Source organism: Emys orbicularis, chromosome 7 (assembly GCF_028017835.1).
Source record: "Emys orbicularis isolate rEmyOrb1 chromosome 7, rEmyOrb1.hap1, whole genome shotgun sequence".
NCBI lineage: Eukaryota > Metazoa > Chordata > Testudines > Emydidae > Emys > Emys orbicularis.
The window spans coordinates 73,791,486-73,814,835 of NC_088689.1; the positions used below are offsets into that span (position 1 = coordinate 73,791,486).

The 23,350-nt window shown below is 48.8% G+C and overlaps 1 protein-coding gene across 1 annotated transcript in view; it reads left to right on the top strand.

Annotated features, from left to right (window-relative positions):
* GBF1 (golgi brefeldin A resistant guanine nucleotide exchange factor 1) overlaps positions 1-23,350 on the top strand; it is a 186,173-nt gene that overhangs the window by 104,229 nt on the left and 58,594 nt on the right. Inside the window, exons 4-5 of the mRNA XM_065407097.1 lie at positions 7,444-7,575; positions 22,685-22,803. Of these exons, the coding sequence (XP_065263169.1) occupies positions 7,444-7,575; positions 22,685-22,803 (251 nt within the window). The remainder of the gene's footprint in view (positions 1-7,443; positions 7,576-22,684; positions 22,804-23,350) is intronic.

The window sequence follows — 23,350 nt, forward strand, 5'->3', positions numbered from 1 at the left end:
CCCCCCCCCCCCCCCCCGAGCGCAGCTAGTCTGAGCGCTTTAAAGCGCTAGTGTAAACAGGCTCCGAGTGCTGGGAGCTGTGCTCCCAGCGCTCAGAGCTAATCCTCTCGTGGCCCCCACACTCGCACTTCAAAGCGCTGCCGCGGGAGCATTCCCGCGACAGCGCTTTGAAGTTTCCAGTGTAGCCATGCCCTTAGTGAAGACAAGGCCTATATGTGGTCCAGACGCTAGATGCAGGATAAAGAAACGTATTACCATGTGATACGCACTAACACACTGTGGCTCTGTATGCTCATCCCTCCTGTTCAAATAGTATGTGTGGTGTTTAGTAGGGTTGTTGAGAGAGAGATATGAGCTATGGAGTGTTCTGTATCCTGATACCCAGCTCTGTTTCTGTCTTGTCAATATAGTTGATGCAGTTTAGTTACTCACTGGCTGAGGCTTCACACAGGTAAGATTAAGGAGAAGCTTGTTAGTAAGGGAAGAAACAGCAGAGATTTATATAAGTCCCCTTAACTGAGGCAGTGCATCTGTTTGTTACTCAGGATCTCAATTTGGGATTCATAGAAAAGTAAAGCTTGAAGGGACCTCGAGATGTCATGTGTGTCAGTCTCCCATGCAGAGGCAGGACTGTGTTAGGTCCTAAGCTTCCTTTGGGTGGGCAGGAGCAATTTTTTCATCTCTGTGCTTTTCTTGACAAGCAATCTTGAAGGCCCCAAGTGGTATGGGTCTTGGGTACCTGAGACACCAGCTCTCTCCCAGTGTGGTACTGCTGCAGTTGTGAAACAGACACTGAGCGATCAGCCTTTGGCTTAAAAGGAAGCTGTCTAGTTACGTAAGGGCTCTTTCTATGAGGGATCCTCAGCGCTGGGACTGTTAGTATACACGGGCCTGATGAAACCTTGATTTATTAACATTCAAAGCACAACTCCTCTATCTTTCTGGATTCTTATAAGAGAGGGCTGAGGGAAGGGTGAATAGTTTGGCAGGTATGTACGATGGGTTGATTAACTTGGTGACTATTTTGATAGATAGCCATCCTCCTCAAAGCTGATCCTAAGTCTGTCAATATAGATCCGTTAGTTTTGTATATTTTTAATATTGCACAGGTGCCTGTAACCTTAGAAAAGTGTGCTTATAACAAGGCAGGGATTTTCCCCAGCTTGCTAACGACTCACTGCCACGCTCTGTCTCTTGTAGGCACATTTATTGTCCAAACTTAAACAAAACGGCTCCTCAGCTCGCCCGTTACATTTTCAGCTTTCACTGCCTTCCCTGCCAGGGGACTCTGGCAGTCCTGCTCCTGTTCCTGCAGCTTCCTGCCTCTTTCTCAGCCAGTTCCCCCTCACTGGGTCTCTCGCTGACTCTTTATAGCCCCAGCTGCACTCTTTTAAGCCTAACTAGGGTCAGATGACCAGGCACAGGTGCACTGGCCCTGCTCCCTCTTAAAGGGCCAGTCACCCTGTGACAGTTCTATCAAGCAAATTTAGGATATGTCTACACTGCAATTAAAACCTACGACTGGCCTGTGCCAGCTGAATCGGGTCCGTGGGGCTCAGGCTAAAGGGCTGTTTAATTGTGGTGTAGACGGGGCTTGGCCTGGAGCCAGAGCTCTAGGACCCTGTGAGGTGAGAGAGTCCCAGAGCTTGTGCTGCAGCCTGAGCCAGAACATGTAAGCTGCAATTAACTTTTTAGCCCAAGCCCCTGCAACCCTGAGTCAGCTGGCACATGCCAGCTGTGGGTGTCTAATTGCAGTGTAGACATACTCTTAAGCATTGTTGAAAGCCTGTCTCATGATCTCTGCATTTCCATGAGCTATTGAGAAGTCGTACAGTTGTAATGTCATATCAGAATATTATCTTTTCTGTGCTCCTTGTGGTTTTTTGTCTACAGGTTTTCTTTCTCACTACAAATGGAGTAGAAGAAACCATATTACTTTGCTTTAGGCTATGTCTACACAGTTAACCTGGGTAATTGGCATCTGGGTCTGAGCACCCAAGTTGTCCTAGTCCTACTGTGAGCAATCCCACTGCAAAGCCATAACCTTGTTAGTGTGTCTGCTCTTGCCTCTAGTTCTTTATGCTGAGACACTCTAGGATTCTTTCCCTGTCAGCTGTGGGATAAATTGTCTGTCCTTCAGGGGGAATTGTGGGAAGGCATTGGAGAACTATCAGCACTAGAATGATTTAGCTTGAAAAGTAAGTGAGCTCCAGCCTGAGTCAAAGTTATGCCTGTATTCTAACTCACAAGTCTAAACTTAAAGCATCTCCAAACCCAGGTAGAAAGTTCCCTTCTCAACACACAACTCCATGCATCTGCCTGTCTCTGTGGCCGCTGTACAGAGGACTCCTGTTGTACAAAGCAACAGGAATTGGGGTAATAGCACATTCTTTTTCGAGTGATGGTCCCTATTGCATTCCACTGAGGGTTATGGTCATGCACCATGTACCCAGAACCGGAGCCTTTCAAAGTAGTCATGTGTGTTGGTCCGCACATGTGCCCTTGCATTGCCTTGTGGTTTCGCCCGAGGTGATAAAGGGCAGGATGGACCGACCATGTCTTCAGTTCCTTCTCACCAACACATAATCCGAGTGGGAGCTTCTGCTTTTCTCTTGTCCTTGGTGACTTAGACGCCGACTCCGTGTGTGCTCCAGTGCCAGAGCACCGACGGGGAAAAAAAAATATTGGGTGCTTAGCACCCACTGGCAGCCAGTTCCTCCCCAGTGCCTCCCACCCACCAATGGCCCTGCCGAACAACTTCTCCCCCTCCCTCCCAGGGCTCCTGCCCTCTGTGTTCAGCTGTTCCATGGCGTGCAGGAGGCACTGGGAAGAAGGGAAGGGGGCAGAGGTGGGGCCGGAAGAGGAGCAGGGGCAGAGGTGGGGGATTGGGGGAAGGGGTGGAGTGGGGGTGGGGCCTGGGGCGGAGTGGGGGTCAAGCACTCTTCTCCGCCCCCACCACTTATGCTTGGTGACACACTTTCGAAACTTTCCAGAAAAACAGTTTCTATTCTTGTACATAGTTAGGATTTTACTCATTTTTGTAGTAGCTTTAGTGTTCATGGTAACTTTTGTAGGATTAAAGACTTTGGGACGCCGCTTTGGTGGTTTCCTGCCAACCCCCTGCCACCTGTGCAGGGTACTGGATAATACTGAAGGTGCCGGAATTCAAAGTCTGTGCTTCCTGCCTTCGCTCGTTTTCACTGAGCGACAAGCACCAACGGTGGCTGTACTGCTCGGGAGAAGCGCATGTCGTATCCAGGTGCAATATCTGCCTCCTTCCCTTCCCGTACCCAGGAAGGCTGGGCCCTATACCTTAAGAAGCACCTCATGGAGGTCGCTATGGGGGTGCAGTCAGCTCCTGGCTCCAATATTTGCCTTCAGAACCGTCTTGCTCAGCCCTAGAGGAATCCCCTGTCTCATCACCCCATCCTTCGTCAAGGAGACATTTGAAGCGATGTGCCAGTCAGCCCAGCTCCGACGGTACCGACAGATCCAAAGCGGTTCCCCTCATTGTCCCTGGATGCGACTATGTCATTGACGTCCTCCTCTGACCTGGATGACTACCATCAATTTCAGGAGCTGGTCAGGAAAATAGCTAATGCTCTTCATATCCCGTTGGAGGAGGTGCAGGACAGTCAGCTCCAACTACTAAACATCTTGCATGCATCGGTATCCTCTGGAGCGGCCCTACTGATCAACAATGCCATTCTCCAACTGGTGTGCACCATGTGGCATACTGTGGACACATGCGCCCCACCCCAAAGGGGGCAGAAAAGAGGTACTGTGTCCCCCCCAAGGGGTCTGAGTTTCTGTTCTCCCCTCCTCTGCCTAATTCCCTGGTGATCCAGGCTGATGAGGAGTGGTCCAGACAACAGCACACATGCACCACCCTCTCTGACAAAGAGGGCAAGAGGTTTGACGTTATGGGTAGAAAGGTCTTTTCTTCGGCCAGCCTCCAGTTCTGTATCTCGAACTACCTAGCGCTGATGGCCAAATGTGACTTCTTGAACTATAGGTAGAAAGTGGATTTTGTAGATAAGCTAACTCAGCAGGACTGTGCTCGCTTCCAAGCTATTTTGGAGGAGGGCAAGGTTGTCTCCAGGACCATACTTCAGGCTGCAGTTGATTCCGCGGACATGTCCTCGCACAAAGTGACGACTGCAATAGGCATGAGGAGGGAATCCTGGTTACCTTCCTCAGGCTTCCCTTGAGAGGTATAGAGCACAATTGAGGATGAATCACCCTCTTCAACCAGAAAACTGATTCTTTATGCTCACTGAAAGACTCTAGACCCACCCTTCAATCCCAAGGCAAATATACACCAGCGCTGAAATGAAAATATATATGCCATCGCCTACACAATGCTATTGAACTCCCCAATTCTACCACTAGCGAGCCTACGAACCTCCACAGAAGTGCCTGAAGGTCCACAGGTCTTGCCTGCCTGGTCTGCCAATGGTCAGCCCTCCACGCAGCACACTTAGTCTTTGCATAAGTGATATTTGTGAGTGAATCTAGAGAGCCATCAACCACTTTGCACCCCAATGCTCTTGCCAACCCACCCCCTTTGGTGCATTCAATACTGCTCAAGGGGAAGGGTCAGTGCCCATTCAGAAGGCGACACCCTGGTTGTCGACTGGTTGAACCAGATCAACGATGCCTTTCCTTCCCTACCACTCTTGCAATGCATCTTTCACAAACTCCAACAGGAGAGGGCAATGGTCATCCTGATTGCTCCATTCTGGCCTCACCAGTTCTGGTTTCCTCTGCTTCTCCGCATGTCGAAACATCCTCCACTCCTACTCCCAGCGTTTCCGGAACTGCTCTCACAACACAATGGCAGACTCAGATACCTCAATACACAGATGCTTCATCTGACAGCCTGGTTTTTTGGATGGACACCTCTGCTAGCGTGAGAATGTTTGTCGGCAGTATGACATGTCTTCTCCAGTAGTAGGAAGGGTTCCATGAGACGAGCCTACTGAGCTAAATGGACGCGTTTCACTTCCTGGGCCCAACAGAAAGCTGTTGGCATGCTGATGCTCTTGGACTGTTTCCTCTCTTTGAAGGCCTTGGGGCTTGCTCTCAACTCCTGCTCCCTTTCTCTCCTTTCCACGAAGGTTGCTTTTCTGGTGGCTGTCACCTCTGTAAGGAGGGTTCGCAAACTTGGAGTCATGATGGTAAACCCCCCTTTAACCACGTTTCATAAGGATAGAGTTTCACTGTGCTTGCATCCCAAATTTCTACCAAAAGTGGTTTCCCGCTTCCACCTCAACCAACCCATACGTTTGCCAACCTAAATCACATGCCTCAAATGAGGAACGGCGGCTTCATTCTCTCAATGTCCATAGGACCCTGGCCTTTTACCTATAGAGGACGAAGCCCTTCCAGAAATCTAGACTATTCATTGCCATAGCGGGGAGAATTAAAGGGCAGGCCATCTCCACCCAGAGAATCTCAAAGTGGGTCTTAGGGTGCATTACACTGTGCAATCAACTACCAGGATGGTCCCCACCAGATGGGATACAGGCCCATTCCATGAGAGCGCAGGCAACAGCTACTGCCGTGCTCCACGACAAACACATGTAAGGCAGCCATGTGGAGTCCAGTACACACCTTTTCTTCTCATTATGCTCTAGTGCAGAGGTCCCCAAAGTGTGAGGCGCACCCCCCCTTGTGGGGCGTGGAGGGCTGTCTGGGGGGGGATGTGGCAGGGCCTGGACCAGCCCCCGCGGTGGTGGGGTGGGAGTGCCACCCAGCCCCTCCCCACCCCCAGCTCTGCTCCGGTCTGGCCCCCAGCCGTGTCCCCGGCCCTGCGCGTGCCTGGCCCCGTCTCTATCCTTGTCTACTGGCTGGGGCTCCGTTCCCAGCCTGGGGCTGAGGCTGGGGGCAAGACCAGGAGTGGAGCCTCACTTTGCTGTGGGCCCAGGTGCTGGCCCCCACCACAGCCCGGCAGCGGCGCCGCTCCCACCCCTGTCTCCAGCCCCAGACTCACCCGCAGCTGCGACCCCAGCCTCAGCCCTCTTACCCTGTTTGCATCGCCCTGTGAGATGCAGCCCCACTCCCTGCCCCGACTTGGGGTGGGGGGGCAGAATAAGGGAGTTGCAACCCTCAAAACTTTGGTGACTGCTGCTCTAGTGCATGATTCTCATTTGGGGCAGTAGTCCTCCGTTCCACGGTTCCGTCATCTTCCCACACTCTCCTCCTAGTTAAGTACTGCTTGTTAATAATCCTCAGTGGAATACAATAGGGATCATCACTTGAAGAAGAAGGGATGGTTACTTACCGTAACTGGAGGTTCTTCGAGATGTGTGGTCCCTATCTGTATTCCAATCCCATCCTCTTTCCCATCTGCTGTGGATCTGGTAGATCTGCAGTGAAGGAACTGAAGATGCGGTTGGTCTGCCTTGCCCTATATCTGCTTGGCCAAAACCACGAGGCAATGCAAGGGCACAGACATGGACCAATGGATGCTACTACTTTGAAAAGGTCTGGGTGCATGGCGCATGCGCATAACTCTCAGTGGAATACAGATAGGGACCACTCATCTCGAAGAACCTCCGGTTACAGGTAAGTAATTGCCCCTTTTTCACTCTCAAGTTTAGATGTATAGTCTGAAGGCCACGGTTGTTTGGGGGAGGAGGTAAGGTGTCTAAAATGGTTTGGCTCAGTTTCTCTTGCCTAAAAATGAAATTGGTCTAGAACATGGACTTCAATACAAGCCCGTGGGACACACCCACCAAATGTGGTCATGTATTCACACTATAGATGTAGGTGGTAGATCTACTATGCACACAGATAGTGGATATTGTGAGGGAATGGGGAAGGATGAGTCAGGTTTTATACAGCTAATTTGATCACATTACAGGCATCCAAGGAAAATGCTGCAATATCTGCCAATTAATTAAAGCATTAATATAAGGAGCAGTAGCTCTGTGATGTTTACATAGTGCTCTTACAATGGGAGCTCAGACAGGAGGCTCCAGAAGGCTGTTTAGAAGATCACTACATTTGCATAAGAATTAAGGAGCTTCATAACCCCTTCTTCTCTCTGCGGTGCTCATTTTTTAGGAGCAGCCCCCACCTTCCCACCAATCTTCTGAAATGAGTAATGAGCCATTTCTACGGCTTCCTCCCTGAGAGACTGAGCTTGGACAGCTACTTAGAGGGGAAATTAAATGCAACCTAATGAATGAGACTAATGAGCAAATTGGCTATGTGAGGACTTAGTATGTAGTATGCTGTTGGAGTTTGCGAGCATGTTGTCTCAGGCTCGAATCATACTGCCAGTCACCAAAGGGATGATCATCCTGGCTGTACACCAAGGTCCCACAGAGCTTACTCCCCTCTTACAAGAATTTGTTTTTAGCACAAGTGGCTTTTAGTTCTGTGGTCTGGCCATTGGAAAGCTAAGTCTCTAATTATGTTCTCTTTTTCTTACAGAGCTTTCGGAAATTGAACCCAATGTCTTTCTCCGACCCTTCCTGGAAGTAATCCGTTCTGAAGACACTACAGGTCCCATCACTGGGTTGGCCCTGACATCTGTGAACAAGTTCCTCTCATACGCATTAATAGGTATGGGGCTTGGATCACTGGCATTTCCCAAAATGCCAGCCAAGTGTATGCTCTGGAAATCCCATGCATAATGGGGTAATACATATTTGCAGCCTTCTCAGGGTTGAAGTCTGCCTGGGCTGATGGTATGGGGATGACAGAGTCTTTAGTAATACTTAGGAAATAATGGGGAAGTGTTTTTTCTGTAAACTTGGTTCATATGATGCTGACTAGTGCCATTCACAGCTTTAGGAAACTGTGAAAAAGACTTCTAGTCTTTTCTAACCATTGCAGGCATTTCAGGGCATTTGGAATATTTATTTTAAGCACCTAGAAGTGTGTTAGGTATGTCACAGAAATATATAAAGAAGCAATCCATGCACTGGAGTGTTTGCCATGTGCTTTCAGACACAGTATAACAAGGTGGGAAGGGAGAGTGGAGAATGAGGGCAAGGGTTACAATAATAGGTTCACACACACAATAAACTCAGCAGGGTTACTTGGGGGAGGTATTCCCAGATCTTGACGGTTCTGTGATAAGTGGATTTTTTTATAGTCCAGTCCCTGTCCAGTGGCCTACATTGTCTCTGTCAGCTCCTGAAAAACTCACTTCTCACAGTTGACATGGCAGTAGTTTTGCTATTACTTCTTTGTCTGTATAAAGAGAGAGTATTTCTTGGGAGCAGTGGGGGGGAAAATCAACTTGTGGCACTAATATTTTTAAATTAGCCATATGGGAGATTAGGGTTCAGTGGAAACTTGAAACTCTTCTTGTGCTTACTAGACTCTAGGAACATCACTAGATTAGGGGTGGAGGGTGGTGCATGTTGCGTTGTTCTGTAGCACCCCCTCGTGGCTGTATGCACTGAGTTGTGTTCAGCAATCACCGCAGAACATGCTATGTGCCACTGCTTGTGTTGAGGTGGCAGAGAGCTAGTGGGAACAAAGAAGCCAGGCATTGCATCTGAAGGATGGACAAAAGTTAAGGTCGTCTCCCACATCTTGTGTTTACAGGGTGGAGTGGTTGTGGAGTTGGAATCTAGTGACAAATGGCAGGTCCTGCTTACTTAGGTTTCAGGTACTTGTTACCAGAAAGCTTTGTATTGTAGGTGAATCTAATCATCACTTCAGCATAAGAAACCCAGTCCCCAAGTTAAGAAAAGAAATGCTAAGAAACTGGGATCTTTGTGACCTATTAAAATGGGCATCTCAGTCTGTTTCTTCTGGTTGGTACCTTGGTTTCTCTGCAGTGGTGTGTGTAATAGTAAAATTAAATGCTTAACTGGTGGGATATCGCCAAACTTTTAATGTAATTTTAATATAATGTACTGTGACAATAAATGCATTAGCAACAAATAAACCATTCCTAGCACATGCACCTTTGAAAATGTAAGCAACAGTGCAGCTCTGTTGTATCCTGGTAGAAAGAGGACATGACAGTTTCTAAGTGGAATGAGTACACAATGACTTCCTGTGTGCGTGCTTGTGAACTGGGAAGTAGGACCAAAATGTCAGATATACTTTTAGCTTTGTGTTTTAAAAGGTAGGGTCACCTATACAGTACACACACTGCGTTTCAGTCAGCAGGGTAACTGCATAAATGGCTAAAGACAGTTGGTTTAGGATTTCAATTGTTTATTTTAACAAAGCTAGACAGAAAATGATTGAGAGTTTGACAACATTCTTTAACTTCCTAATTAGCTACAGGTCACACCAGAGCTCCCCAGCAAGAGGCCATCTCTAAAGTGTGTGGGGTGTGTGATTTTTGCAGGCAATGGCAGAATCCTTTGGTTTTTGTTTTGGAACAGCACCTGTAATCCAAGTTCTCAGTGATTGCTTTAGGTGATGCTTGCAGGGGCCTTGCCTTTTGTGCTTCTCCAGACACCAATGAGGCTGGGATTAACGGTGCTGATTGAATGTCTGGCTGGGGCTGCATTGTTATATTAAAGCCCTGTCATTCTTACCTTCCCTTTTGTGATATTAACTTACTTCACTCCAGCACAGGAACTATCAAAGTGCTATATAAAGATACACAAAGTGTAAAATTCTTCTTAACAAGCAAGCTTTTCCCAGATTATAAACAGGGAAGAAGAGTGGGGAAATGTAGTGTGGCTGATGTTTGCTGTGCTTTCTAACTCTGGGTAATTGAATGACCAAACCAGAACCCTTTCCAAAATTGGCATTCATTAGATCTGTGTGGGAGCAGATGGCCTGTGCTCTGCACTTGGGGTTTAAGACCAGCGCGCAGTGGAAGGACTGGTATATTTAACACAACACGTTTGAGGAGGTGTCTTGAGATGCAATATGTTTATAAACAGCTCCCTCTTCCTACTCCTAAAGGCATTTTGTGGACAACACACATTTTTCATTCTCTCAGATGGAGTCTCTGCCAGCTAGTCAGGTGGTTGGTTGTCTAACCAGTATTGAGAGAGAGTGGTTGAAACCTCTTAAATCAGAAAACATCCTCTTCAGAGTAACACAGTTCTTGAGCGCACTTTTTGACATCTGATCTCCAACTGGCAAAGGTCTGTTATGAGTTGGTATTAATGCAGCCATTTATTAATGGTGTAGCGTGCAGCCTGTAAGTTTGCTGTCCAGTCAGAACATAAGAACGACCATACTGGGTCAGACCAAAGGTCTATCTAGCCCAGTATCCTATCTCCCGACAGTGGCCAATGCAGGGTGCCCCAGAGGTAATGAACAGAACAGGTAATCATGGTTTTAAAAAAATAAAATAAAAAAAAAAAAAAACAGGTAAAACAATTAAGTATCCATCATGCATGTAGTTTGGTAGAAATACATTACAGAATGTTGTCACAGGTTGTCTTCTGCTCTGAAATAAACACTTCATCTTTGCTTCGACACTTACATTCTGTATATAACATGGCAATTTTTTGCAGCAACAGGAAACCTTGTGACAGTATTAATGTCAGTTGAATTCATCTCCATTTTTTCCCAGTGCATTTGCTTTTGGATTAGTTATTTTTTGAGCTTTGCTATTTCTACAGGACGACTAGCAACCAATTTATTTGATAGACGCTGTAGAGAACATAAGAGCGGCCATACTGGGTCAGACCAATGGTGCATCTAGCCCAGTATCCTACCTTCCTACAGTGGCCAGTGCCAGATGCTTCAGAGGGAACAGAACAAGGCAATTATCGAGTGATCCAGAGCATGGGGTTGTGTCCTTGACTATCTTGACTAATAGCCATTTATGGACCTATCATTCATGAATTTGTTGTTCTTTTTTGAACCCAGTTATACTTTTGGCCTTCACAACATACCCTGGCAACGAGTTCCACAGATTGACTGTGTGTTGTATGAAGAAGTACTTCCTTTTGTTTATTTTAAACCTGCTGCCTATTAATTTCATCAGGTGAGCCCTGGTTCTTGTGTTATGAGATGGGTAAATAACACTTCCCTATTCACTTTCTTCACACCGTACATGGTTTTATAGATCTCATATCTTCCCTTTGTCATCTCTTTTCTAAGAGTCTTTTAATCTCTCCTTATACGGAAGTTGTTCCATACCCCTAAGTATTTTTGATGCCCTTCTCTGAAACTTACAATTGTTATATATCTTTTCTGAGATGGGGCGACCAAAACTGCACACACGGTATTCAAGGTGTGGGCATACCATGAATTTCTATAGTGGCATTATGAGATTTTCTCTTTTATTATCTATCCCTTTCCTAATGGGTCCTTACATTCTGTTAGCTTTTTTGAGTGTCTCTGCACATTGAACAGATGTTTTCAGAGAACTATTCACAATGACTCCAAGATCTTTCTTGAGTGGTAACAGCAAATTTAGACCCCAATCTTCTTGTATGTATAGTTGGGATTATGTTTTTCAAAGTGCATTACTTTGCGCTTATCAATATTGAATTTCATGTGCCATTTTGTTACCCCGTCACCCAATTTAATGAGATCCGTTACTTTTAACTTAACTATCTTGAGTAATTTTGTATTGTTGGCAAATTTTTGCCATCGCACTGTTTATCCCTATTTCCATATCATATGGAATATGTTAAACAGTACTGGTCCCAGTACTGATCCTTGGGGGAACCTGCTGTTTACCTCTCTTCACTGTAAAAACGGACCATTTATTCTTCGTCCATTACACATTAGGTGTGCGCGCGTCGCGTGCACGGACGTCGGAAACTTTTTCCCTCAGCGGCTCCCATCGGGCCCGCAGGGGCCCCCTCCTCCCGCCAGAGCGGCGCCCAGCTCTAGCATATATATATCCCTGCGGGCCCGACCCTCCCTCAGTTCTTTCTTACCGTCCGTGACGGCGTTGGAACAATTCTGTCTCTCGCTTCAGAGTGTCCCTTAGCGTTAATAGTTAGTGGTGTTCTTAGCAGTATCAGTTCTTTAGTACTTAGTGTTAATCTTAGTAGTTAACAGTTCTTTAGTAGTAGTTAAGCTCCTTTGTGTTAGGAGTTTGGTCGATCCCAACACCAGCCCTGGGCGGCGGGGCATGCCGCATGCCCAAGGCTTCAAGGCTTGTGCCACGTGCCGCAAGCCTATGCCGATAAGCTATCCCCACGACTCGTGCCTCCGTTGCCTGGGGGAAGCGCACCAAAAAGAGCACTGCAAGATCTGTAAGGCCTTCAAGCCCAGAACTAAGAAAGAGAGGGACTTTCGCCTTAAGCAGCTACTCATGGAGGCTGCATTACAGCCCTCCACTTCGAATCAGGCCGCGGCACCGTCAACTTCGGTGCGGAGTGCCCCGGCATCGGTTCGTGATCCGGCACCGGCGGGACACCATAAGCCGACGGCACCGGCACAGCAAGACCGCCCCCGGCACCGGTCATCTTCGCCGGCAAAATCGAAGGGCCAACCCAGGGCCCGAGGACGCTCCCCGCATAAGAGGGCAGCGCCCGCGAAGACCTAGACTGCACCTAAGGGAGTGGCGACCCCAGAACAGATCCCGGTGCCAGTGGCTCCGGCGCCGAGAGGCCCGTCGAGCCCCGGGATAGGCGCATCGAGTGAGGAGGAAGGGCTGGAGGAGCTTTTGGAACAGCCCTCCACCCCGGACACGTTTGAGGCAGCAAAGGACCTCATCGAATTGTCCGCTGTGGGCCCCCTCCAAGCCAAAGATAATCCGCCAAGACGGCCGTCCAGAGGCAAGCTGGCAATGGTGCGCCCATCACGGTCACCATCTCGGCACCGCTCACGGCGCCGTTCCCGGTCGAGCTCTGCCTCGGTGGACTCCCGGCTACCCTCAGCGCAGAGGGCCGCACAGCCGTTGGGCCCCAACAAGCGCCCGGCACCGACCCAGCAGCCCTACTCGAGTGGGCACCGGGATGTGTCAGCCACACGATCCCCGAGACCGACCACTCGCAGTCGTTCCCGGTCCCGAGGTCATCGGTACCGTTCTAGGTCCAGGTCGGCAAGACGTTACTCCCGGTCCCGGTCACGGAGGTACTACTCTCCGACCCCGGATCGGCACCATCCCACGGCACCGCCATGGCCATCCAGGTCACAGTCTGTGGTTTCGGAGGCAGACTCAGGCCAGTCCAGCAGATTTGCCCACAGGGCACCGGACGGTAGGGAGCACGAAGCCGCTTGGCACCCACAGTGGGGCCAGCCAGGACAATGGCCATTCTGGACCCCTTGGGCCTATCACCGACAAGGCCCCCCGTCCAGGACCTCAAGATCGGGCCCCTCGAGACACCGCTCCCGCTCCCCGCAAGGGTGCCCCTCCTCGCGTAAGGAGGCCACGGTCTCCAGACCACCGGAGCGAGAAAGAGCCGACTCGGCACCGAGCCCGGCACCGTCTCAGGCCCACACGATAGGACAGATCCCAGGGGAGCGCCCACTAGGTGAGGAGTTGCTGGAAGAGGAGGACGTGCAGAAGGCCCTAACCTCTTCCTCCTCACCAGATGAGGCTGTGGCAGGCACAACAGTGTCCGGCCCTCCCCCGATTGACCATCGGGCACACCAGGATCTGCTCCGCCGGGTAGCCCTCAATCTGGGGTTGCAGGCGGAGGAGACTGTAGAGCAGGAGGACCCCATGGTTGACATCCTAAGCCCGGAAGGCCCCTCCAGGATTGCACTCCCGCTCATAAAAACAGTACAGTCGAATTATAAGACAGTGTGGCAAACACCGGCCTCCAGCGCACCAACTGCGAAAGGCGTAGAGAGGAAGTACTTCGCCCCTTCCAAGGGGTTCGACTTCCTTTTTTCTCACCCAGCACCCTGTTCGCTGGTTGTCTCTGCGGTCAACGAAAGAGAGCGGCATGGCCAGCAAGCCCCGGCCCCCAAGGCCAAGGAGGCAAAGCACTTGGACTTATTTGGGAGGAAGGTCTACTCATCCGGTGGCCTCCAGTTGAGGATCGCTAACCAACAAGCGATTCTGAACAGTCACAGTTTCAATTCTTGGGCATCAGTCTCCAAGTTTAAGGACTCCCTGCCCCAGGGTTCGCAACCAGAGTTCGCTGCCCTGGTGGACGAAGGGAAGGCAGTAGCCAAAACCTCTTTGCAGGCCTCCCTTGACTCCGCGGACGCAGCGGCAAGGACAATCGCATCAGTGGTGATGAGGCGCTTGGCAAGGCTACAGGCCTCCGGCCTTCCCCCAGAGGTACAAAACACCTTGCAAGACCTCCCGTTCGAAGGGGCAGGCTTGTTCTCAGACCAGACGGATGCCCGATTGCATAGCCTCAAAGACTCTCGAGCAACCCTCAAGTCGTTGGGAATGCACACCCCAGTGACACAGAGGAAACCCTTTAAGCCCCAACCGCCGCAGAGGCAATACCACCCTCGTCCTAGACAGGAACCGTACCGCAGAAGGGGCAGGGATAACAGGCGTAGACGTAACAACACGCCTAACCAGGGCCAAAACCACGGTCAAGGCAAGCCGCAGCCGGGAAATAAGCAAGGGTTTTGAAGCTGCGTTCGAGGACAGCGTACCGACCCTTAAACCGGATCCTTCTATATGTTTCAGGGACCGCCTGTCCCATTTTTACTGTGCTTGGTCCCGTATAACATCGGACCGCTGGGTCCTTCGCACGGTGGAGGCGGGATACACCCTTCAGTTCTCCTCGCCCCCTCCCTCCCACCCCCCATCCCCGTCCCTCTTCAGGGACCCCTCTCACGAGCAACTCCTTATGCAGGAGGTGCGGGCCCTCCTCAATGTAGGAGCAGTGGAAGAGGTCCCTCCGGACCTAAGAGGGAAAGGGTTTTACTCCAGATATTTCCTCATTCCCAAAGCAAAAGTGGGCCTCCGTCCCATTTTGGACCTACGCAAACTAAACAAATTTTTGGTCAAGGCACGTTTTCGTATGGTCTCCCTTGGCGCTATTATCCCATCCCTGGATCCGGGGGATTGGTACGCTGCCCTCGATATGAAAGATGCGTACTTTCACATCGCCATCCACCCGGCCCACCGGCGATTCCTGCGCTTCACCATCAACCAACACCATTTCCAATTTACGGTCTTGTCCTTCGGCCTAGCAACGGCCCCACGAGTGTTCACGAAATGCATGTCCGTGGTGGCAGCCTTTCTTCGAAAAAGAAAGATGCGGGTATACCCATACTTGGACGACTGGCTCCTCGCGGGCAGGTCAGAGGCCGAAGTCCGCTCCCACGTGGCACTGGCGTTACAGGTGTTCCGCAAGCTCGGTCTACTGGTCAATGTACCCAAGTCCTCACTGATCCCCACACAGAGACTGGATTTCATAGGAGCAGTCCTGGACTCTGTGGCGGCACGGGCAAGTCTTCCAGTGTCTCGGTTCCTGGCCATTCAAAGGGTCGTAAGCTCCATCCAACAATTCCCCACGACCACGGCCAGATGCTGTGGGACACATGGCAGCTTGCACGCATGTAGTCAGACATGTCCGCCTAAGACTCAGACCGTTACAGTTGTGGCTGGCCCAAGCGTATCGCCCCAACAGAGACCCCTTAGACCTAGTAGTGACAATCCCAGCTCGGGTGGCGAACTCCCTCCACTGGTGGCTCGATCAGCAGCAGGTTTGCGAAGGAGTCCCTTTCGCCACCCCACAACCCACTCTGACGTTAGTAACAGATGCGTCGGACCTGGGCTGGGGGGGCGCACCTTGGGGACCTGCGGACCCAGGGCTTATGGTCCAGGGAGGAAAAGTTGCTTCACATCAATCTGAAGGAGTTAAGGGCAGTTCGCCTCGCCTGCCAGACCTTTCACGCTACCATAGAAGGCCACAGCGTGTCAGTTCTGACAGACAACACTACCGCCATGTTCTACATAAACAAGCAGGGCGGGTCCGGATCCTCTCCCCTCTGTCACGAGGCGCTCCTCCTATGGGACTTCTGTATAGCCCATTCAGTCCACCTGCTGGCAGCGTAGCTTCCGGGGGTCCAAAATGGGTTAGCGGACCACCTCAGCACGTCCTACCGCATGCACGAATGGACCCTGAGAGAGGACGTCCTACATTCAATCTTCCAGAGGTGGGGGTTTCCCCAGATGGATCTCTTCGCCACCAAGGACAACAGACAATGCCCGCAGTTTTGTTCATTCCAGAACCTCAGCCCGGGCTCATTGGCAGATGCCTTCGTGATTCAGTGGGGCGGGAGCCTGAGGTATGCCTTCCCACCATTCCCACTCATCCACAGGGTCCTGCTCAAGACCCGCAGGGACAAGGCGACAGTCATCCTCATCGCACCGGCGTGGCCACGCCAGCATTGGTTCATGACCCTGCTGGAACTGTCCGTGACCGCCCCGATTGCCCTCCCCCTCCATCGCAACCTCATCACGCAGGACCGGGGTCGCCTACTCCACCCGAACCTACCGTCGCTACACCTCACGGCGTGGTATCTCTCTGGCTAAACGATACGGAACACAGGTGCTCCCACCAGGTCCAGCAAATTCTTCTTGTTAGTAGGAAGCCCTCCACAAGAACGACCTACCTTGCCAAATGGAAGAGGTTCTCCCACTGGTGTGAGCCTCATCACATACAGCCTCTACAGGCCTCCGTACCATTAATACTAGACTACTTGCTGCACCTCAAGCATCAGGGGCTCGCCCCCGCCTCAATTAAAGTGCATCTGGCCGCCATATCGGCGTTCCACCCCGGAGAGTTGGGGGTTTCGGTGTTCTCCAACCCCACAGTAGTCCGATTCCTCAAGGGGCTGGAAAGGGTCTTTCCCTACTCGCGCCCGCCGGTCCCTGCATGGAATCTTAACCTGGTCCTAACTAAACTCATGGGGCTGCCCTTTGAACCCCTACCCTCTTGCTCCCTCATGCACCTTTCGTGGAAGGTAGCTTTTCTAGTGGCCATCACATCGGCTAGGAGGGTATCGGAATTGAGAGCCCTCACTTCGGAACCCCCTTATACAGTTTTCTATAAGGATAAGGTGCAACTGAGGATGCACCCCAAATTCCTTCCGAAGGTGGTCACGCAATTTCATATGGGGCAGGACATTTGTTTACCGGTGTTCTTCCCTAAGCCCCATACGGACCCAAGCCACTGCAGCCTGCATACCCTCGATGTCCGTAGAGCCTTGGCATTCTATCTGGAACGGACCAGGCCATTCCGCAAGTCGACGCAACTGTTCATTGCCATTGCGGAGAGAATAAAAGGCCAGCCTATCTCGGCACAACGCTTGTCAGCATGGATTGTGCTTTGCATATGCACATGCTATGAGCTCGCCAACGTACCAGCCCCGGTGATCAGGGCTCACTCGACTAGGGCCCAAGCGTCCTCGGCGGCCTTCTTGGCACAGGTTCCACTCCAGGAAATCTGTAAAGCGGCGACCTGGTCGTCAGTGCATACGTTCACAGCCCACTACGCAATCCATCATCAGACCAGAGAGGATGCGATGGTCGGCAGGGCTGTGCTTCAATCAATTGCTCCTTGACTCCTACCCTCCTCCAATGGTAAGCTTGTGAGTCACCTAATGTGTAATGACGTGAACAATCACTCGAAGAAGAAAAAACGGTTACCTACCTTCTGTAACTGTTGTTCTTCGAGATGTGTTGTTCACGTCCATTACACTTCCCACCCTCCTTCCCCTCTGTCGGAGTCACCGGCAAGAAGGAACTGAGGGAGGGTCGGGCCCGCAGGGATATATATACGCTAGAGCGGGGCGCCGCTCTGGCGGGAGGGGGGGGCCCCTGCGGGCCCGACGGGAGCCGCTGAGGGAAAAAGTTTCCGACGTCCGTGCATGCGACCCGCGCACACCTAATGTGTAATGGCCGTGAACAACACATCTCGAAGAACGACAGTTACAGAAGGTAGGTAACCGTTTTTTCCTATCCTTTGTTTTTATCTTTTAACCAGTTACTGATCTATAAGAGGACCTTCCCCCTTATTCCATGACTGCTTACTTTGCTTAAGAGCCTTGGTGTGGGACCTTGTCAAATGTTCTCTGATAGTCCAAGTACATTGTGTCCACTGGATCACCCTTGTCCACGTGTGTGTTGATCCTCTCAAAGAATTCTAATAGATTAGTGAGGCATGGTTTCCCTTTATAAAAGCCATATTGACTCTTCCCCAACATATTGTGTCTGATCTTTACTATAGTTTCAACCAATTTGCCTGGTACTGAAGTTAGGCTTACTGGCCTGTAATTGCCAGGATCGCCTTGGGAGCCTTTTTAAAAAATCGATGTGACATTCACTATCCTTCTGTCATCTATTCCAGAGGCTGATTTAAGTGATAGGTTACATACTACAGTTAGTAGTTCTGTAATTTCATAGTTGAGTTCATTCAGAACTCTTGGGTGAATACCATCTGGTTCTGGTGACTTATTACTGTTTTAATTTATCAATTTGTCCAAAAACTTCTCTATTGACACTCAGTCTGGGACAGTTCCTCAGATTTGTCACCTAAAAAGAATGCCTGAGGTGTGGGAACTTCCAACACATCCTTTTTGGTGAAGACCAGTGCAAAGAATTCATTTAGTTTCTTTGTAATGGCCGTGTCTTCCTTAAGTGCTCCTTTAGCACTTTGATCATCCAGTGGCCCCCCTGACTGTTTGGCAGGCTTCCTGCTTCTGATATACTTAAACAAAAAAAATTGCTATTAGTTTTTGTCTTTTGCTACTTGTTCTTAAAATTCTTTTTTGGCCCTCTTAATTATACTTTGACACTTGACTTTCCAGAATTTATGCTCCTTTCTATTTTCCTCAGTAGGCTTTGACTTCCAATTTGTAAAGGATTCCCTTTTGTCTCTTTTACTCTGCTGTTCCTCATACTGTTTTTTAAAATTTGGGATACACGTTTAGTTGGAGCCTTTGGTATGTTTTTGTTATAGTTTCCATGCAGTTTGCAGGCATTTCACCCTTGTGACTATTCCTTTTAATTTCTATTTAACTAGCTTTCTCATTTTTTTTGTAGTTCCCCTTTTTGAAGTTAAATGCTACTGTGGTGAATGTTGTTGGTATTTTCTCCCTTACAAGGATGCTAAATTTAATTACATTATGGTTGCTATTACAGAGTGGTTCAGGTATATATTCACCTCTCGGACTAGATTCTGTGATCCACTTAGGACTAAATCAACAATTGCCTCTCCTCTTGTGGGTTCTAGGACTAGTTGCTCTAAGAAGCAAAAGTAATATTGTCTAGAAATTTTATCACCGCATCCTGTCCTGAAGTCACATGTACCCAGTCAATATGGGGAGAGTTGAGATATCCCCCATTATTACTGGATTTTCTGTTTTTTTGTAGCCTCTCTAATCTCTGAGCATTTCACAATCACCATCCTGGTGATTGTGGTCAGTAGTATATTCCTACTGCTATACTCTTATTATTCAAGCACGGAATTTCTGTCTATAGAGATTTTGTGGTACAATTTGATTCATTTAAGATTTTTACTATATTTGACTCTATGTACCCTGGTATTACCATTTTCCATTGATAAGTTTCTGTGATGCCTATTATATCAATATCCTAATTTAATACAAGGCACTCAAGTTGACCCATCTTAGTACTTAGACTTCTAGCGTTTGTATACAAGCACTTATTAAATTTGTCAGTATTTAATTGTCTACCTTCATGTAATGTAACTGAATGGGATTTTTTCATTTGACTGTTTCTCTTCAGTTCCTGCCTGTACTTTGTTCAACTTCTGTCCTCTCCTCTTCACAAGGGTAATAGAGTATCTCCTTTTAATAAACCCTCCCCGAAGGCATGTCCATGTCCAAGCCATGTGCTCTTCTGCACCTGTTGGCTTTCTCCCAGCCCTTAGTTTAAAAATTGCTTTACAACCTATTTCATTTTACATGCCAGCAGTCTGGTTCTGTTTTGCTTTGGATGGAGCCCATCCTTCCTATATAAGCTCCATTTTCCCACAAGGTTTTCCAGTTCCTAATAAACCAAAATCCCTCCTCCCAACACCACCATCTCATCCATGCATTGAGACCCTGTAGTTTTGCCTGTCTGACTGGCCATGTGCATGGAACTGGAAGCATTTCAGAGAATGCTACCAGGGAGATCCTTTCTTCTCTTTATCTAGCAACCTGAATTTGGCCTCTAGAACCTCTCTCCTACCTTTCTCTACCTCGCTGGTACCAACATGTACCACGACCAGTGGCTCCTCCGCAGCACTTCACAAAACCTATCTAGATGTCTTGAGCAGTCCTTAACCTTCAGTCAAGGCTTGCAGTGAATTTCAAAAGCATATTCTCTACTTTTCCCTTTGAAACGTATTTGCTTTGCTACGATCACCATACATGTCATGGACTTCAGAATGTCCATAGCAGCTTTCTAGATTTCCATTTCTAAAACAAACTTTCGCTTTCAACATCACTGGGCTCAGCATGTCTATAGGTGCAGTCTGGATTTTCACCAGTTTAGCTCTACCTTCAGCACCACAGGGTAGCCGCTCTTTGAATTTGTATGCTGCAGTAGAGATGATCCATCTTGTGTAGATTGAGAGAAATAACTACCTCCTGCGGTAGTAGAATTGGTTTATATTGTGGTGAGAATAAGAATCCCCTTCCAGTTCTGACCTGGTTCTTTTTAGTTTTATTTACTGGTGTATACATCTGCTACTAAGAACCTGTACAGCAGTCTGACCAGTAATAAATGACTAGCTAATTAGTCCAAGTCTTGGGGAATGAGTTAACTTCATGCTGTGCTATGACTATCTATAGGATAACACGTGGGTAGGCCTTTAAGCTTTTTTTTTTCTGTGTTCCTAACTCTTACATGCTGCATTGTCCCTGAACCTTCTCATATTTATTAAAATAAAAAACACTTGATTGTTCCTTTTTCCACATTCCTCCTCAATGGAAGTGATGAGAATAAATTATAGCAACTGTACCTTGGGTCTGCTACCTGTTTTTACAGCTAGTTTGATTTACTACTTGAGTCACTTGGATGTGCCTATCTTTGCTCCATTGCTCTTTGTAGCTGCAGAAGAGCTTGCTTATTGAGAGGTTTGAAGCATATTCTCCCCACTCTGATTATTCCACTTCCCTTAAAGCTCCTGCTGAGAGGACCCCTGAATTGCCTGAATTCCTCAAAAGATGAGAGCCAGTAGTTAAAATCACAAGGTCACCTAATCCAGCTCAGTTAGTCTACACTAGCACCACCACGGGTGGAGCTGAGCTGATGATAGCAATGGTAGAAGCCATTGTGTATCCTAAGCTGTGAAATGTCTACTTTTAAGTCAGGCCGCCAGATAGAAACTATCATCTCTCTGACATTGAGGTCCATGTGCTGCCTTTTGCCACCAAGTGTCAGTGCTCAACAGGATGCCACTGACGTGGAGTCAGAAGTGACCAATCCAAATCTCTGACAGACTCTGATCAGTTTAATAAGACATTATATAATGAGTTATATAAGCATTGCCCAAATATGTAAAAACAAACCCATCAGAGGAAGGCAAGATCTGCATAAGATAGGGATGCATGCTGTGTTGGTGGGCTACTGTCCCTCAGCCAGTAGTATCCATGCCTGATCCAATGGCAGGCTGCTACATAGCATGATGCCATCCCTTGCCATGCGTGTAGCTGTGAAAAATGTTTCTTACATGGTAGCTTTTCAGAACCTGCATAGCGCTGTTGAGCCTGCTGTCCGTGATGGGGCATGGAGGGCATGGAACACAACAAGGGCAGCTTTCTTTAATATGTAGACTTTAGTGGTTGAGGTGTGAATGCTACTAGAGCTGAAGAGAGAATCTGCTGCAGCTTCTCTGCCAAGTGCACAAGGCCGATTCACTTCCAGGGCTCTTCTGCCAGATACGTGTTTGCTGGAGTTCATGGAGCCCTGTCCCCAATTAATGAGGTATTAACTAGTGTTTAGTTTGTCTCCTTTCTTTCCTAATGACTGTTTAGGTAAGATGGTAACAAGACTCTTGCTCAATGCGGTATTGTTTAAGTGAGAATGAAATCAAAGCCAGAGGCAGCTTTCCCAAAGCCACTGAAATGTGGCACAAGATACGGTTACTGGCAACAATCCTGTCCAGAACTCCCTCTCAGCTGCACCCATGTTTGTAGATACAAGAGAATGAAATGGAGAGAGGGGTCTTGATGACTGATTGAAGTAGGAGGGTTGCAGCTCTGGTATCTCAGCCATGGTCCTGTCTGTCTACCCTTTTTCCCCTGAGAGAGCTGCTGGCCTATTTCTTCTCCCTCTCCTGCTCCTTGGGAGGGACCTTAGGCAGCAGAGGACAGCTTCTTTCCCTGTCGGGGAGAAACCCCAGGCAGGGACTCCTATGCCTGTAGTAGAAGTGAGTTTAGCAAATGGAAACTGGTTTCATACGTTGACATTTTTTCTCTCCCCAATGTGATGCGGTTAACAGCTGACTAGGCCATGGGTGTTTGGGGAGTAGTCTTATAACTTACCAACAAAAACATGACCGGGGGGGGGGAGGCGGGCGGGCGTAATCAGCTTAATCACTTATTCCTCTCCTCTTTCCTTTGTCTGTTAGAACATAAGCTCTTTGCAAACATAAAAGGCAGTTCCTAACCCAAAGTGCCCTGTGTGCAATACTGAAAACGTATAGCAATAAACAAAAAGCCTATCAATGCTAATGGAAGTTGAGTGGACCCTACAGGGACAGGAATGTACCCCGAGCCACACAAAAAGACAGCAGATGTAAGTGAAGCAGCTCTGGGTCAGCGTCTCCGCACAGAGGCGACAGCCTGCAGCTGGCTTTTCCCTGTCAGTTTCCATTTCTTGTCATGGTTTCCTTGTTTTCTTGTGCAGATCCCAGCCATGAGGGCACAGCTGAGGGAATGGAGAACATGGCGGACGCCGTCACGCATGCCCGATTTGTGGGCACGGATCCGGCAAGCGATGAGGTTGTCTTGATGAAAATCCTGCAGGTAAGTGGAGAGAAGTGGCAATTACCATAATGGCTGCTGCCTGGCACTGAGTGGATCCAGTTACATGGAGATGTGGGGGGGAGGGAGCAGTGTTTTGACTCTGCAGGAGCTTAGTGACAGACTTTATTTTTAAACAGATGGCTCATGTACCTGTGGTAAAAGCTTTTCCAAATGAAAATAATTAAAAGCTTAAATGAATTGATTTTAAATAGAGTTCTTGATGTGCTATAGCCTTGATCCTAGCCTGTGTGTGTTCCTCTCCAGTGGTGGGGAAAGCAAGGATGGGGAACCCAGCAGCTTCTTTGGTGGTAGGGAGTGAAAGTTGTTACTCTGAGACAAGCCTAGAGTTATATACCGCTTGGATCTGCATTTGGGCTAAGGAATTTAAGCAAACCCAAGTGTTGGGCAGCATGTGAGGTGCCAGGCCTATGAGCAGAGCCATCACTCTTGCTCTCCAGCTTTCCTGCCCTTGAGCACAACAGTCACTTTGAAGTGACTTCTGGAAACCCTCCTCCTTTCACTCATGGCAGTGATTCCTGGGTTCCAA